We start from the raw sequence: 14910 nt of genomic DNA on the forward strand, positions 1-14910 counted from the left end.
GCAGCATACTAACTTTACCTACAGTTATCTTTTCGAAAGTTTTGAACAACCAATAGGCAAAGCTGAAATAGTAGAGTTAGATGATAAATCTTAGGCACAAGCACATCAATATGTTTTTTTTCCATCATGATTTAATTGAATCATTTCACACGTAAATTTTCTTACAAGGAAATTATTCATTCCATTAAGCATAGATTATTGCATTTTTCTTATTGTTAATACTTTATCATGATGCTTTGTAATGAGTATAGAAATAATTTGAGAGCTCATGTACATTATCGATGATCAAACCTTTGAAAGCTTGATCAGTTGTTGATTGAAAACTTTCATGAATGGTTAGGAGCAATTGTAAGTATTGCCATACTTTCCATTATGAGATATGTACATAGAATGCTTAGGGTATAAATAAAATTAATAGCATATATATTTATTCCACCTTTATAGGTTTGGAGTGGAAAGCTTGTTAGTGAAAAGATAAAGTGTCTTTCACAAGGGTCAAATAGGATTATGAAATGATACAAAGGTTTCATCATCAATGGATTTAGATTTCACACTAAATCCTATGAGAGATTTAGAAGTACACAAAATTTAAGAGTTGTTGTTACTTCATCAACTACTAGCTATGCTAGTGCTAGGGACACAAACCCTTTAGAGGAAAATATTGACTATTATGGCATGATTAATAACATCATTGAGTTAGATTCTTATGGCAGGTGAAAAGTCATCTTATTTCAGTATGATTGGGCTGATGTGAATAGTACGAGGGATATTAAGAAATATCAATTTGAATTTACAATTATGAATTTTTCTTGATTAATTCACATCGGACAACAACTTATCGATGAACCTTATGTTTTTTCTTCTCAAGTCAAACAAGTTTTTTATTCTAAAGACCCCAAAGAATTGCGTTGCTTTGTTGGTCTTCGAAACACACCTAGAGACTTATTTGATATGAGGCCAGATATCAAAGATGATGTTGAACATGGAACTGAATGTTTTTCTTTTGATGAACAAAACTTGGATGAAAATATCTTCGATACCTCTACTTAGTGAGTCTGAAAAGATGATAATGAAGATATTTATGAACCATGATGGATCATCCATATTTTGTAATTCGAGTGTTTAAAACATAATGTAACAAATGCTTGTATGAATTTATGTCGCATTTGCTTTTATTTCAATTATTGTATTGTAAGTCATACATTATCTTTTAGTTTAATTAAATTGATATGTTCTTTATATATGGTTGGTTATGATTTCTTAACTTCTCAATGTCTTTATATATGTTTTTTATATATTCGCTTTTATGATACAGCTAAGCTATAATGTGGAGGAGTAGATTGAAAGGAATACATATCAGAGATATTAATTCAGAACCATCTATAGCCCCAGTTGATCTTGGCTATGGACTAAATCTTTTAAAAGGGAATGTACGTACTGTCGGTTCTAACTCAGTCACTTCTAACTCTTCAACTGATATTGAATCTGACAATACGAGAGTTGCAAGTTTAGATAGTATCCTGTCAATTGATTCTACTTTTAATTTGAGTGTAGGTATGATAAAGTCCATATTTAGATTTCGATTATAATCACTAAAGTATTGGTAATTTACAAATTGATTTTTTTTTTGTAGTTGATAACAATGGTTAACAGAGGATCAGAGGCCAAACAACTTTATAGGAATTGTTTGCACTACCTCTGAATAAGCATATTGTAGTGTTTGCAAACTTTGATAGGCAACCAATTGGTGAAGAGTCTCAACTGTTGGTTGGATTTCTAGGCATGATTGCCTGTAATGGAATGAAATTGCCTATTCATTATGAAATATGGCATAAAGTTCTAGCTAAAGTTAATGCCGATGCTTTAAATTTTATTGAGGTATTAGTATAATTAATTACATATAAAAAATTAATTATTTTAAATTTGGTTTATGATTAAAACTTTTCTTTTTATATTATTATAGTCAAGATTTGTAATTAAAATACTAACTTCATTTGTGCTTAACTCATTGGGAAAGAAATGGAAAGACTATAAGCATAATTTAAAGAAAAAATATTTCGATTGAAATACTACTATAAAGGCCACAATGGAAAATGTACCTCATAATGTGATTAGGTGGCAATATGAACAATTAGTTGGATTTTGGTTCTTAAGAAAAGGAGAGGTATTAACTTATAACTTTTAATATTAGTTTTAATAATAAAGGTATTTTATGATTTAAGTTGGTAATATTTGTATTTCTACCATATACACAATTATTTTTTTTGATAAAAAAGAGAACAAATTGGGATTGGTAGTAGAAAGCAACAGAAATATAGTCATACAAGTGGATCAAAAAGTTTTGCAAGAAAGCAAAAAAAAAAATAGTAAGTTTATGATATTAAACTTATTCGAATGAATGAACTTGGTTTCCATTTTTGATATATGTGTTGTAATTTGCAATTTATGTCTGTTTACAACTTTTTATGCCATTACAAGGTAATAATGCAAATTTACAGTTATTGTTTTGTTTTAATAGTTTTGATAGTTTCAATACATGATATTAAACTTATCCAAATTATTGAACTTAGTTTTCTTAGTTGATATGTATGAAAAAGTTATTGTTTACATCTATTTAGGACATTTTGTGCCATTAATAAATAAAAATACAAATTTGGACCAGTTGTTCTATTGTAAGAGTTTGGATAGCTCCAACATATGATATTAAACTTATCCAAATGATTGAACTTATTTTTCACAGTTAATATGCATGAAAAAGTTATTGTTTATGTATGTTTAAGACTTTTTGTGCTGTTAAGAGGCAAACATGCAAATTTGTTGTTATTGTTCTATTTTAACAATTTGCATAACTTCAATACATGATAATTGAAATAATTGACCTTGGTTTTCACAATTGATATGTGTGAAAAAGCTAACGTTTACGTCTATTTTGGATATTTTATGCTGTTAAAAGGCAAAATACAAATTTGATAATGTTGTTCTATTTTAACAGTTTGGATAGCTTCAATACATTATATTAAATTTGATCGAATGATTGAACTTGGTTTCTAGAGTTGATATATGTGAAAAAGTTGTTGTTAACATTTATTTAGGACTATTTTTGCCGTTAAAAGGAAAAAATACAAATTTGCCACTATTAGTCTATTTCAACAGTTTGGATGGCTTCAATACATGATATTAAACTTTTTCGAATGATTGAACTTGGTTTCCATGATTGATATGTGTGAAAGGCCCAAATGCTTTTATTGTTTACATTTGTTTAAGACTTTTGTGCTGTTAAAGGGGAAAAAACATTGAACTTGATTGATAGACTTGATATGCATAAATAAGTTACAATTGTTATGTATTTAACAATAACATATGTTTTTATATAGGAGATTGAGATGGGTAAAAAAATTGAACATGTGAAACTTTTTCGATTAACCCACACCAAAAAAAGATGGATCTTACTTGAATGTCAAAACATAAGAAATTGTGATAATTTGTTACATATGTTTTATATAGAAAGTAAATATTTACTATTTTAAACATATTATGAATTAATCATTAAATTTGATAGTTTTATCTGATTAATTTACAGGAGAAAGCGAAAGAGAAAATGGTTGTTGCGATTAAAGTAACATTTGATAGTTTTGTCAACATGTAAGAATTGAAAATTTGGATTTTCACAGAAGTTGTTAGAAAAGAAAGACATGGATAGGTTCGAGGCCTTAATTGGGTCCAATACCATCTAGCTACTATGGACATAGCTCTCAACAATTTACATTCTTAGCAAGTCAATCTTCGCAAGGCATTTCCATATTGAGAAAGGAGTTGCAAACTATGCAACAACATTTTCAGCAAATGAAAGTAAAAAGAGAACATGAGCGTGCTAAAATTAAAGAAGAACGTGCTAAAATAAACCAAGAGCATGCAAAATTTCAGCAGTTGCATGATTGATTTGATACTCTTATGAATTTTGTGCAACAATAATTTTCAAGAACTAATCTAGGTGGTCCACCAACTTAGGTATTATATTAAGTAACTGTTTATATTTTTAATATAAAAAATAGCTTATTATTAAGTGTTAAAAACTTATATGATATTATTTAGTAGGTTCTTGAGCACACTAGTGACCAAGGTGAAAAATTCCTTTATCAAATGGTAGTATTCCATATCTTTGCGGTCATTAATTTCATACATTTTAAATTTTTTGGTTAATGTGCTAGAATAATTTGAATGTCATTGTATGTATTGTTAAACTTTGTCTTACATGATTATTTGAACAAATTATGTATTTATAATATTCAGTTTCTGAATTTAAGTTTGTTTTTATTTTTTTTAACATTTTTATTTAATGATAATATTAAATATAAAAAGAAATTTTAAAAAAAAATTAAATTTCTTAATTTTGCGATGTTTGTGTTTAAAAATGCCGCTAAATTCAAAATTTAGTGGTGGTTATAGCATAAAACATTACTAAATTTAGGGGCATTTGTAGCATAAAATCTTAGTAAATTTAGGGGTGTTTTCCTACACAAATGCTACTAAATTAACAGTGTTTTTATTTTACAAATGCCCTTAATTTAACAGTGTTTTCTAATATAAACGTTACTAATTTAACGGTGATTGTCCTTACGAACACTGCTAAATAGAGCGGTATTTTATGATACAAACATCTCTAAATTAACAACGTTTTTTTTTTATATAAATGCCACTAAATTAGTGGTGATTGTGCTTACAAATGCTGCTAAATTAGCAGCGTTTCATATAAAATGCTGCTATTTTTCTTGACATGGGTATAACCGACGCTCTCAGTGACCCTTTTGGAAAACATCATAAATATTTTAGTGGCGTTTATAAACGCCGCTAAACCTTAAGAAAAACACCACTAAAGATCTAAACCCCTATAGTGATTACATTATAGTGATTACATGAGACTCTTCACCACTACCAAGTATGATGCGGTCAGTGGTGCACGTGAGCTCATTCTGAAAATGACAAACTATAACAACAAGCTTGGGGAAATGAAGGTTGAGGTGGGGAACGAATTCTTGGTATGACAAATTCCGGAATCACTTCTTTCTTAGTTTGACAACTGGAAATCCAGCTACAATACGCAGAAGGAAGTATGGGATCTGAACACTATGAGTGCGATTGTCATCCTAGAGGAAGAGATACTGAAAGCTAGTAAGTCATCTCATTCTGCTCTGATGAGGACTCAGGGTAGCACTAATAGCAAAAAAAAACTTCATCAAAGGTGGTCCAAGTAAGAAATTTCAGCAGTTATTCAAGAAGAAGAAGCACTCCAAGTCTTCCTCGAAGTCTTGCTCAACCACTACTTCTGGATCTTAGAATTTAGAGGGCTTCAAAAGTATGTGCCTATTTAGTCACAAATATGAGCTCAAGAGCGCATATTGCAAAAAATTCGCCTAGTGAAAGGAGAAGAGAGACATTGATATGCAGTCGAAAACCAAATGAAAGGGAGATCCTTGTGAACATGGGCGGTAGGATTTCTTAGCTGTGATTATGTAGCCATCAATCTTCCCGCTATTCCCTTGATTGATTGCTCTTAGAAGCTCCCATTCCTCTTTGTATCTCACAAAGGCAAAAGTAAATCGACTGTTATTGTCATGTTTCAATGAGATGAATAATCTCTAAAGTTTTATCATTAAAACTAACGGAACACGGGATTATTGACAACTTCACTTTTGAACTGCACATAATGCCGTCAGGTCATTTTCTTTTTCCGGTTTATTTGAAAAGGGTTTAACGAGTAGTTTAATTTAATCAAATAAAAAAATTATTTAGATATGCAATCGAATAGGTGCAAATAAATTACTTTTTGAATTAAAGAAAAGGATTCAAATCTTGTGTTTTGAACAACTAATCATGCACCAACCAATTAAATTAAAATACTTGGATGCGACTCTAGGGGCAGATATTAATATTCAGTTTATAATAAAGGAAATTTGAACTGCAAAAGGGAAACTATTACTAACTAGCCTAAAGTATAAACGTACAAATCAGGGCCACATTCCTTAGGCGGTCCGGTTTTAAGAAATGAGTGTGCGTTAAGTTTGGAACTCCTTCCATATAATATTACTGATTACAGAACAAAATGAAAAAATATGTGTTGTAGTTGTACAACTCATTTCTTAAAAATTATTGACATAAAAGGAAATCCAAAAATCTACCCTATTAACCACTATATTCTGCCTTCCAATTTTAACAACATTTCCTTTAATAAAAATCCCTCACATTCCTTCTTTATATTCTGTGTTCTGTCACGGTGCAAAAATATTCTGAGTTTCACCAATTCATCTCTCTTTGAACATGGGTGCTTTCGCCATTGCTGCAACAACATTTGTGGTGCTTTCTCTTTTACAGCAGCTACATGCAGGACATGAAGAGAAGGTGGAGAGAGATGAAACTGTAAAGGGAAGCGACTACTGTGATCTTTTTCATGGCAGTTGGGTGTATGACGAATCATACCCTCTCTATGAATCGTCAAACTGTCCATTCATTGAGAAGCAGTTTGATTGCCAGATGAATGGTCGACCTGATAAAGAGTATCTTAAATACAGATGGCAGCCCACTGCCTGCAACTTGCCAAGGTCAGCCCTCATTTCCAGTCTACTCTCTTCATATTCTATGTTTTCTTCTTTGATTTATTTGATTATAATTAAGGTCATCATGGTTGAATTTTGATCCAACATATATGTACTTACAGTCTGTGTCTTGTGTATGTTTGACAATAAACCAAGAATTATTCATTGTTGTTAATAGTTGCTTCATTTGAAATCTTGAGTTCTAACAGTTTCGACTGTCTCCTTAAGAAGTTGTTCCTTCTGTATCTTTATGTATACTATTTTTTGTTTAAAATAATAAAAAAAGTTTAAGTTTTATCACTTTACATAAATAAATTTTTATATTTTAATTGTATTTAAATAAGATTTAATATTGAATTTGCATCTAAATAAATTTTAACCTTTAATTTGTATTCAAGTAAACTTTTTAATTTTTAGTCTGTACCTTTTTTAAAATTTAATTTGTACTTAATGAAGTCCTTAACATAAATCTTAAATCCTAAATCCTTAATTTTTAATTTGTACATAATTAAATTAACACTTAACATAAATTAATTTTTTATTATATATAAGATTTATTTGAATACAAATCCAAAAATAATTTACTTAAATACAATAAAATTATACAATTTATTTAAAAAAATTAAATAATTCAAAAACTTTTTTTAATATTTTAACCATTTTTTTCTTATAGTTAGTATGCAAGGGATTATGATTAAGAAGGCTAGACCTTTCTTGTTAACCAAATATTATTCCCCGTACAATTTTCTTTATCTATTTATTTTAATGGCACAAAATGATGTTTTTTTTTTCTATTATTAAACTTAATACTCTTACCTTTTTATTAAAAAAAAATTTTTTCTTATAATATTTTTATTTTTTCTTATAACTTTTTAAATCAAGCTATATGCTTGTAATTTGTTATTTTGGAAGAAGGATACCACCAAACAAATAACAACAACAAAAACAACAAAATTAAATACGAGAGCTAGCATGCGCCAGAAAGCAATTTGTATTATTAGGAAAAGATTCACATTTTTTTTGAGGTGGCATTTATTATGGCAATACTGGAAAGAGAAATAACAAAACATAACCTACTTATTATATGCATCCACTTTGGTTTAAGCACATTTAATTTTCATAATTAAAACTGATGCTTTGTGAATGTGAGAGAGTGTGTCCACATTAATTCATAGTTTGCTGCAAAAGTAACTGTTGATTTAATATCATGGAACAAATCGGTCAATAAAAATAAAAAATAATATCACAAATAATTTTTAAATTATAATGAAATATTAATATGATATTTAAATTTTAAAAATTTTAATGTATTTCTTATATTATATATATTAATTAATTTAATATTTAAAAGATTATTTGTTAGTTACATATAATCATTATAATTAACGATATTAAAAGTAAATATCACATTAGATAATATATCAAAGATTTTTAAATTTCAAATATCATATTAAATATTTTATTATAATTTAAAAGCCATCCATAATATTAATTCATAAAAAAATATTAAGGACTGTAATTTTAAATTTAATTAGTCCTCAAACAATTATATTGTAAATATCGACCTGCAGCCGTTGCTTTTTGGACACAATTCCTGATTGCTTTCTTACAGAACACAACAGATCAAGTTGAGAAAACTTTGCATAGCAGAATATTATAACTCTGTGAAATTGGTTAAGTTCCTGGTAATTTCTTTTTTGCTTCTATCAAATGATGGCCCATGAAATTAAGTGGTTTTCCAACATCAGGCTGGAGTTCACAAGAATTAAAGGCACATGCGTGTCAAGTTCACTGCTGGCTTTTGTTAATAATTTCCATCGACTTTACTCAACCTATTTTTGGAATCTTCTTACGACTTCTCATCATGAAAACATAATGGCAAACCTTTGTGGGTCCTTGGCTCCAAGTAAAGCGAGAGTGATCAGCCATCTCTTGGAATTGGTAGGCAGGCTGATAGATAGCATTCTCAATGACACAAAGAATCAGGTCGTTGAAATATAAAACTGAATCGTTATCTTTCTACATATGGAATGAAAGATGAAAATGATATCACACCACCAATCCTTAATTAGGTTTGTTACTTTGTTTATAATGCAATGCATTTCTAAAATACTAAATTAGTTAAGGAAGTTTTCTTTATTATTATTATTTTTGTGAGTGTTTGTTGAAGTAACTTACAAGTTTTATTCAGACGCATTACAAGCAAACAGTTCGTATGGGTGGGATTAACGACTCTCACCACTTATCTATTCACATAAATATAATACAATGAATTAGGAGGAAACTTATTGAGAAAAAGAAAAAAAAAATGCGTGCACGATATGACAATAGGCTTGGAGCAACCCACATTAATTTAATATTGTTTTGTTTTTGAGAAAGCAGTTAGTTTCTCACATCAATTGACTTTGAAGCAACATTGTTGTCAAGTTGTTTTCTCTTGTTTTGTCCTTCCATGCCTACCCTTGTTGATATGTGTCTGTGTATATATATATATATATATATATATATAGATATATATTTTAAACTTCTAAATTATATATATATATATATATTTTATATATCTAAATTGAGGATGATAAGTAATTGAAGGAATTACTTTACCGTGTCATAAAATCTCAATTTTGCTCATTAAGTAATGCATGTATTTATACATACGAGTCTGGTAAATTAAAATTTGAATGGACCCTTATTGTTGATGTAGGTTCAATGGAGAAGATTTGTTGTCGAGAATGAGTGGGAAGAGCATCATGTTCGTTGGGGACTCTCTCAGTTTAAATCAGTGGCAATCACTCACATGCATGCTTCACACAGCTGTGCCACACGCCAAGTACACAATTAAGACTGTTGAAGGCCTCTCTACATTCAAATTTTCAGTAAGATTTATTATGACTACTTTTTTTGGGGGGGTAGGATCAACCATTTTTAAAAGCTAATAAATTATTTTTACATAAATGTGAATTGGCAGGAGTACAACACAAAAGTGATGTTCTCCCGTAATGCTTTCCTAGTGGATATTGTAAGCATGCCAATTGGGCGAGTTCTGGAGCTTGATTCAATCGAAGGTTCCAAATTATGGAAAGGAGCTGATGTCTTGATCTTCAACACATGGCATTGGTGGCTTCACACCGGAAGGAAACAACCGTATGTATGACTTTCATCTTCATCATTTCCATCCGTATTTATTTATTTTTGTGGTTTAATCTGCAGATGGGATTTCATCGAAGACGGAAATCATACACAGCCAGACATGGATCGCTTGGTTGCCTATGAGAAAGCGTTAAATACATGGGCTAAATGGGTTGACACCAATGTTGATATTCCTTCTAAAACCTCGGTTTTCTTTCAAGGAGTCTCCCCTGATCACATGAAGTAAGTCAAATATTTTACATTATATACGATCAATAACCAAATTATTTTTAAAAGAATCTGAAAACAAAGAAGCCTGAATTGATGTATTAATCAAACACGTAGTATACAATGACTAACTCGTTAATCAATAGAGTTTCTTTGAGGTCTTAGAAGTTCAAGGTGCTAGAATTGATGAATTCTCTTAAAACTTTATAAAAGTTTTAGAAATTATTTTTTGAATTTTTGAATAACCTTTCTGTCTCTGGCAAAAATAAAATAGCCGTCAGAACTTGAAACTAAACTTTAAAGAGTAAAATCACCAATCATTTATGATTTTTTGTGGGACATTTCATTTTTATTCAGAATCCTTAAAATTTAACTTTTAGATTTATTGACTTTTTAAAAAAATGTTCCAAATATACATCCATTTTTACCCAACTTCACTTATGATCTTTAATGAAATATGCCATTATCATACCATAGGACATAAATTCTAAACCGAAAATTAATTGGGCTTGCCTTTTTGTCATGTAGAAGTGACGTGGATGTGGCAAATTTTATCATATTTTTATGAGATGGATTAAAATAAATGAATTTGAAATGTTTTTAATAAGTTGCGAATTCAAAAATTAAATTTCAAAGATCAATAAAAATAAAATATTACATAAAGGTAACGAATGTGTGATATAATTTACTTACAATTTAGATGTCTCAATTTTATTCTTAGGATCAAATTGGAATTTGATGGAGTAGAAAAAGGTTACTCATTGTATAGTCTGGAATCATATGTTCAAAAGAAAAGAAGAAAAAGAAAAACGAATAAATGCTCTTTTGTTTGATGACATTAAAAAAGATCTTCCTATAAGAGAAAATGGTGCACTCATTGTTTTATTTGTATTTTATGTAATGAATCAGTTCAAACGATTGGGGAGAACCGAATGCAAAGAATTGTGCAGGGCAGACAAAGCCGATAAGTGGAGGAAATTACCCAGGAGGTAAACACCCGGCAGAGCTAGTGGTTGAGAAAGTGCTAAGGTCCATGTCAAAGCCGGTTTATCTACTCAATGTGACCACTCTATCACAGCTAAGAAAAGATGGACATCCATCAGTGTTTGGCCATGGTGGCCACAGAGACATGGACTGCAGCCATTGGTGCCTGCCTGGTGTTCCTGATACTTGGAATGAACTCCTATACGCAGCTCTCATTCAAAGCTGAAGATTTGAAATCCAATTTTTTATTCATAAAAGTGGTTTGTAATTGACAATAATATTAAGAAGATAAATTGCAATTCTAATGATTGAATTTTGAATAAAAATTTTGATTTTTTTTTTTAAATTATAATTTAAGGATAAAAAAAAATTACAAATATTAAAAGTTAGGATTTAATTCTAAATTTATTTGATATTATTACTTGTTAAGAGTGATTATATTAAATCTCAAATTTAGAATAAAAATTGTGGTGAAAGCAAAGTTGATAGATTTTCCAATTTCATAACCACTATAAGAAATCTGATATACAATGACGCTTAAAAAAGCATCGGTAAAATCTCAAAATCTATCAGTATAGCATTATTAACTCTATACTAATGGTCAAAATATATATTCCAATGAATTTTTAGCTGTCAATATATCACTTATTGGTATAGACCTATAATGATGGTTTTTAAAGTGTCAAAATAGCTTATAGAGATATACCTACGGTTCAAGACCGTCAGTAAATATATATATGTTGATATAGCATTTGTTGTGTGTTTCACAATTATACATTTTACTGACGGCTAACACCCGTTAATATAGACTTGTATGTTTTAATTTTTCCTACCTATAGTGACGATTAATGCTCATCAGTATAGACTTGTAATTTTTTTATCTATACTGACGTTTAAAGCCCATTAGTATAGATTTGTATGTTTTAATTTTCTTACCTATACAATAGCTAGCACTCGTCAGTATAGACTTATATATTTTAATTTTTCTTACCTATACCGATAGTTAACACCTATCAGTATAAACTTATAATTTTTCTTACCTATATCGACGCATAGCATCCGTCAGTATAGACTTGTATTTTTTAATTTTCTTACCTATAACAATGGTTAGAAACTATCATCATAGAATTGTATGCTTTAATTTTCTTACCTACATCGACGATTAAAGATTATCAATATAGACTTATATGTTTTAATTTTTTTATTATATTTTATTGACAATTGGTGATTGTTAGTATTGCCTGAAATATTCCAATGATCAAGTATGTCAGTACAAATGTTAAGATGTTGGTAAATTTTTTAAAAAATTATATTTTCAATTATTAATATTCATTTATTTATAATCATAATATGATATGTTTTCATATAAAGAAAAAAAAAACACAATAAAGTAAAAGATACTTAATAACATTAAAACTACAAGTAAATTATTTATAATCCACAAACTTAGTATAAGTGAAAAATTAAAGTCATTGTACCAAGTCTGATAAAACAAACATCAATAAAATAAACATAGATAAAGAGTTATACCACGTCACCCTAAAAAATACAATCATAAGTTTGCACCACCAGACACCTAAAGACTTTTTGATCATCTTAAAACTTCAATAGAACTCTAAACAAGATAATCTTAAAAAAATTTGTAAATGAACAAACAATTGCAAAACCAGCTCAATAAGAAAAAACATACATGTACCTATCACAAGCCCTTTCCAAAATCAAAATATTTTAATTTATACAAAATACCACAAGTCTTGAAAAAGTCAACAAGTGTAGCTATATCATATAACTAACAAGCTCAATAAACCCAACTCACTAATAGTATTCAATATACCAATCAAACATCACAAAACACAACAGCCTTATTTCAACAAAGTGCATAACATCTAAAACAAAACCAAATTCCCCTACAAACATAATGCTCCGAGTAAATAAACAACTTCCTAAAATAAATGATCCTATCATAGATTTCTACAAAGAAACATCTGCATAACATAAAAAAAATCCAATTAGAATTCTTGTAAATTATCTTATATATACATTAGGTAAGAAGGTAATCATCCATTCATATACTAGTAGAAATAATTTTATGAATATCTTATTCATTCATATATACGAAAGGTAATCATCCATTTATATACCAGTTAAATAATTTTATAAACATTCTATTCATTAGTAATTTTTTGAAATATTTCGTCATCAACAAGCTTATCATAATCAAATTTATGAAATTCAAACTTCGACTACAATTTGAAAGAGGAAATTGGAATGAAAATGTCAATATCTATTATATGAATTGCTACTATTAACTAGAAACTAAAAGATTATTGTCATGGCATTAGCTAGCAACTAAAACATTATAGTATTGATACTTATAATATTTTTCACATTTATTCCTTCTTATCATTCAACATTTCATGCCAATTTGTATAATTAATTGGTGCAAAGCTAGGCATTTTGACCATGCTACCAATGAATCGAGTTAAAGAGCAAGATTCATCACTGATAGATATAGCATTATCATTGGCCTTAACAATAACATACTTCTCTTCTTCCAAATCCTAAATATCAGCCATACGTATAGGACCTCAAGCTTTTTTATGTTGAACATTTCCTACATAGAAAAATTACATGTAAAGAAAGTAATTAAATTCATTAAAAATTGTAATTGTACAACATTATAACACATAAAGAATTGTACTAATAGAATGTAGTGTTTTTATTCTTGAATTATGTTCAACTTGTTCATCTTGATCTTCATTATTTGTAAATTGATAAATTAATTTTTGAGATTCTTATAGAAGCTTATGTTGTGAAGCTTCTGGATCTATAGACACATGTTGTTCTTCAGATTGTGCTTGTAATTGAGAGCTAGAGGCACGATTTGCCTTTGTGATATTCAATCATCTACGCTTTACCATCTCAAGTCTAATAATACATAAAATATACTAAGTATAATATAACATAGAACTTGATAGTGGCAAACCATATAAAGCACCAAGTACAATTTAATATATTACATGATCACACAAAATTAAATATTGCAAGCTAGTAACACAAAAACAAAATAATAGTGAACCATGTCTTACATTGAAAACCTTAACAACAATTAAACTATTAAATAGAATTAAAAAATGTCTTCCCTATTATGTTCATCTATGAGATCTTCTTCTATCTTTGGTGTGACCTCCATTCTTTCATCATCAACTTCACTTCTAACCCAACTTGAAGTACTATATATATCATCAAATTCAACATGGATTTCTCCAATTTCTTGCTCTTTATATAAGGATGATTCATCACCCATATCAAATACATGTATAAGTTTTGTATGCTTGACAAGAACTCAACCATTATGTCTTTCATCATTCACATAAGAAACTTTCTTAGCTTGTGATGCCAAGATAAAAGGATCATAAACCAAATTAGTTTCACTATAAGCTACATATGAAAAATTCACAAGAGTGAAACCAAATTTATCTTTCTTGCAACCTCTACTTATATCAATCCAATCACATTTAAATAACACAACTTTCAATCTACCAGTTGAATTTCAAATAAATGATGTTTTTTAAAACCCTATAATAGTTAACTTCCCCCTCAATAGGTTGTACATCTCTTGTACTTACATAACTCATCATCTTGGTTGTTACAACAACCTTATTATTTTGAGTTTTCAAGTATCTCTCACGTGCCATGGTATGAAATCTCAAACTATTAACGATATAACTAGTATATTTCCTAACAGTATCAATTGGACCACAAGCAAGCCATCTAAGTTGATTTGTGATGTTTGCATTTCCTTGTTGATCCAAATTAGCAACTTATCCAATTTCATATTGGTTAAAATAATAATCTAACTATAAAAACTTTAATTACATATTCCAAACCATGATGTGCGACTTACATAATCATGAAACCAATCATAAAAAGTTTCACGTTGTAACTTTTGTAACTCATATGGCATAAGCCGAGGAGATCA

At 29.0% G+C, this 14910-nt stretch overlaps 1 protein-coding gene across 1 annotated transcript; it reads left to right on the forward strand.

Annotated features, from left to right (window-relative positions):
• Nucleotides 1-6102: 6102 nt before the first annotated feature.
• LOC111292392 (protein trichome birefringence-like 43) lies at nucleotides 6103-11268 on the forward strand. The gene is made up of 5 exons (XM_022884768.2): nucleotides 6103-6596; nucleotides 9292-9463; nucleotides 9556-9731; nucleotides 9798-9959; nucleotides 10854-11268. The coding sequence occupies exons 1-5, from the start codon at nucleotides 6316-6318 to the stop codon at nucleotides 11152-11154; spliced, it is 1092 nt and encodes a 363-aa protein (XP_022740503.1). The 5' UTR covers nucleotides 6103-6315; the 3' UTR covers nucleotides 11155-11268.
• Nucleotides 11269-14910: the final 3642 nt, after the last annotated feature.

This window comes from Durio zibethinus, chromosome 10 (assembly GCF_047325235.1).
Source record: "Durio zibethinus cultivar Kanyao isolate XHJ-2024 chromosome 10, ASM4732523v1, whole genome shotgun sequence".
NCBI classification, from domain to species: Eukaryota; Viridiplantae; Streptophyta; class Magnoliopsida; order Malvales; family Malvaceae; genus Durio; species Durio zibethinus.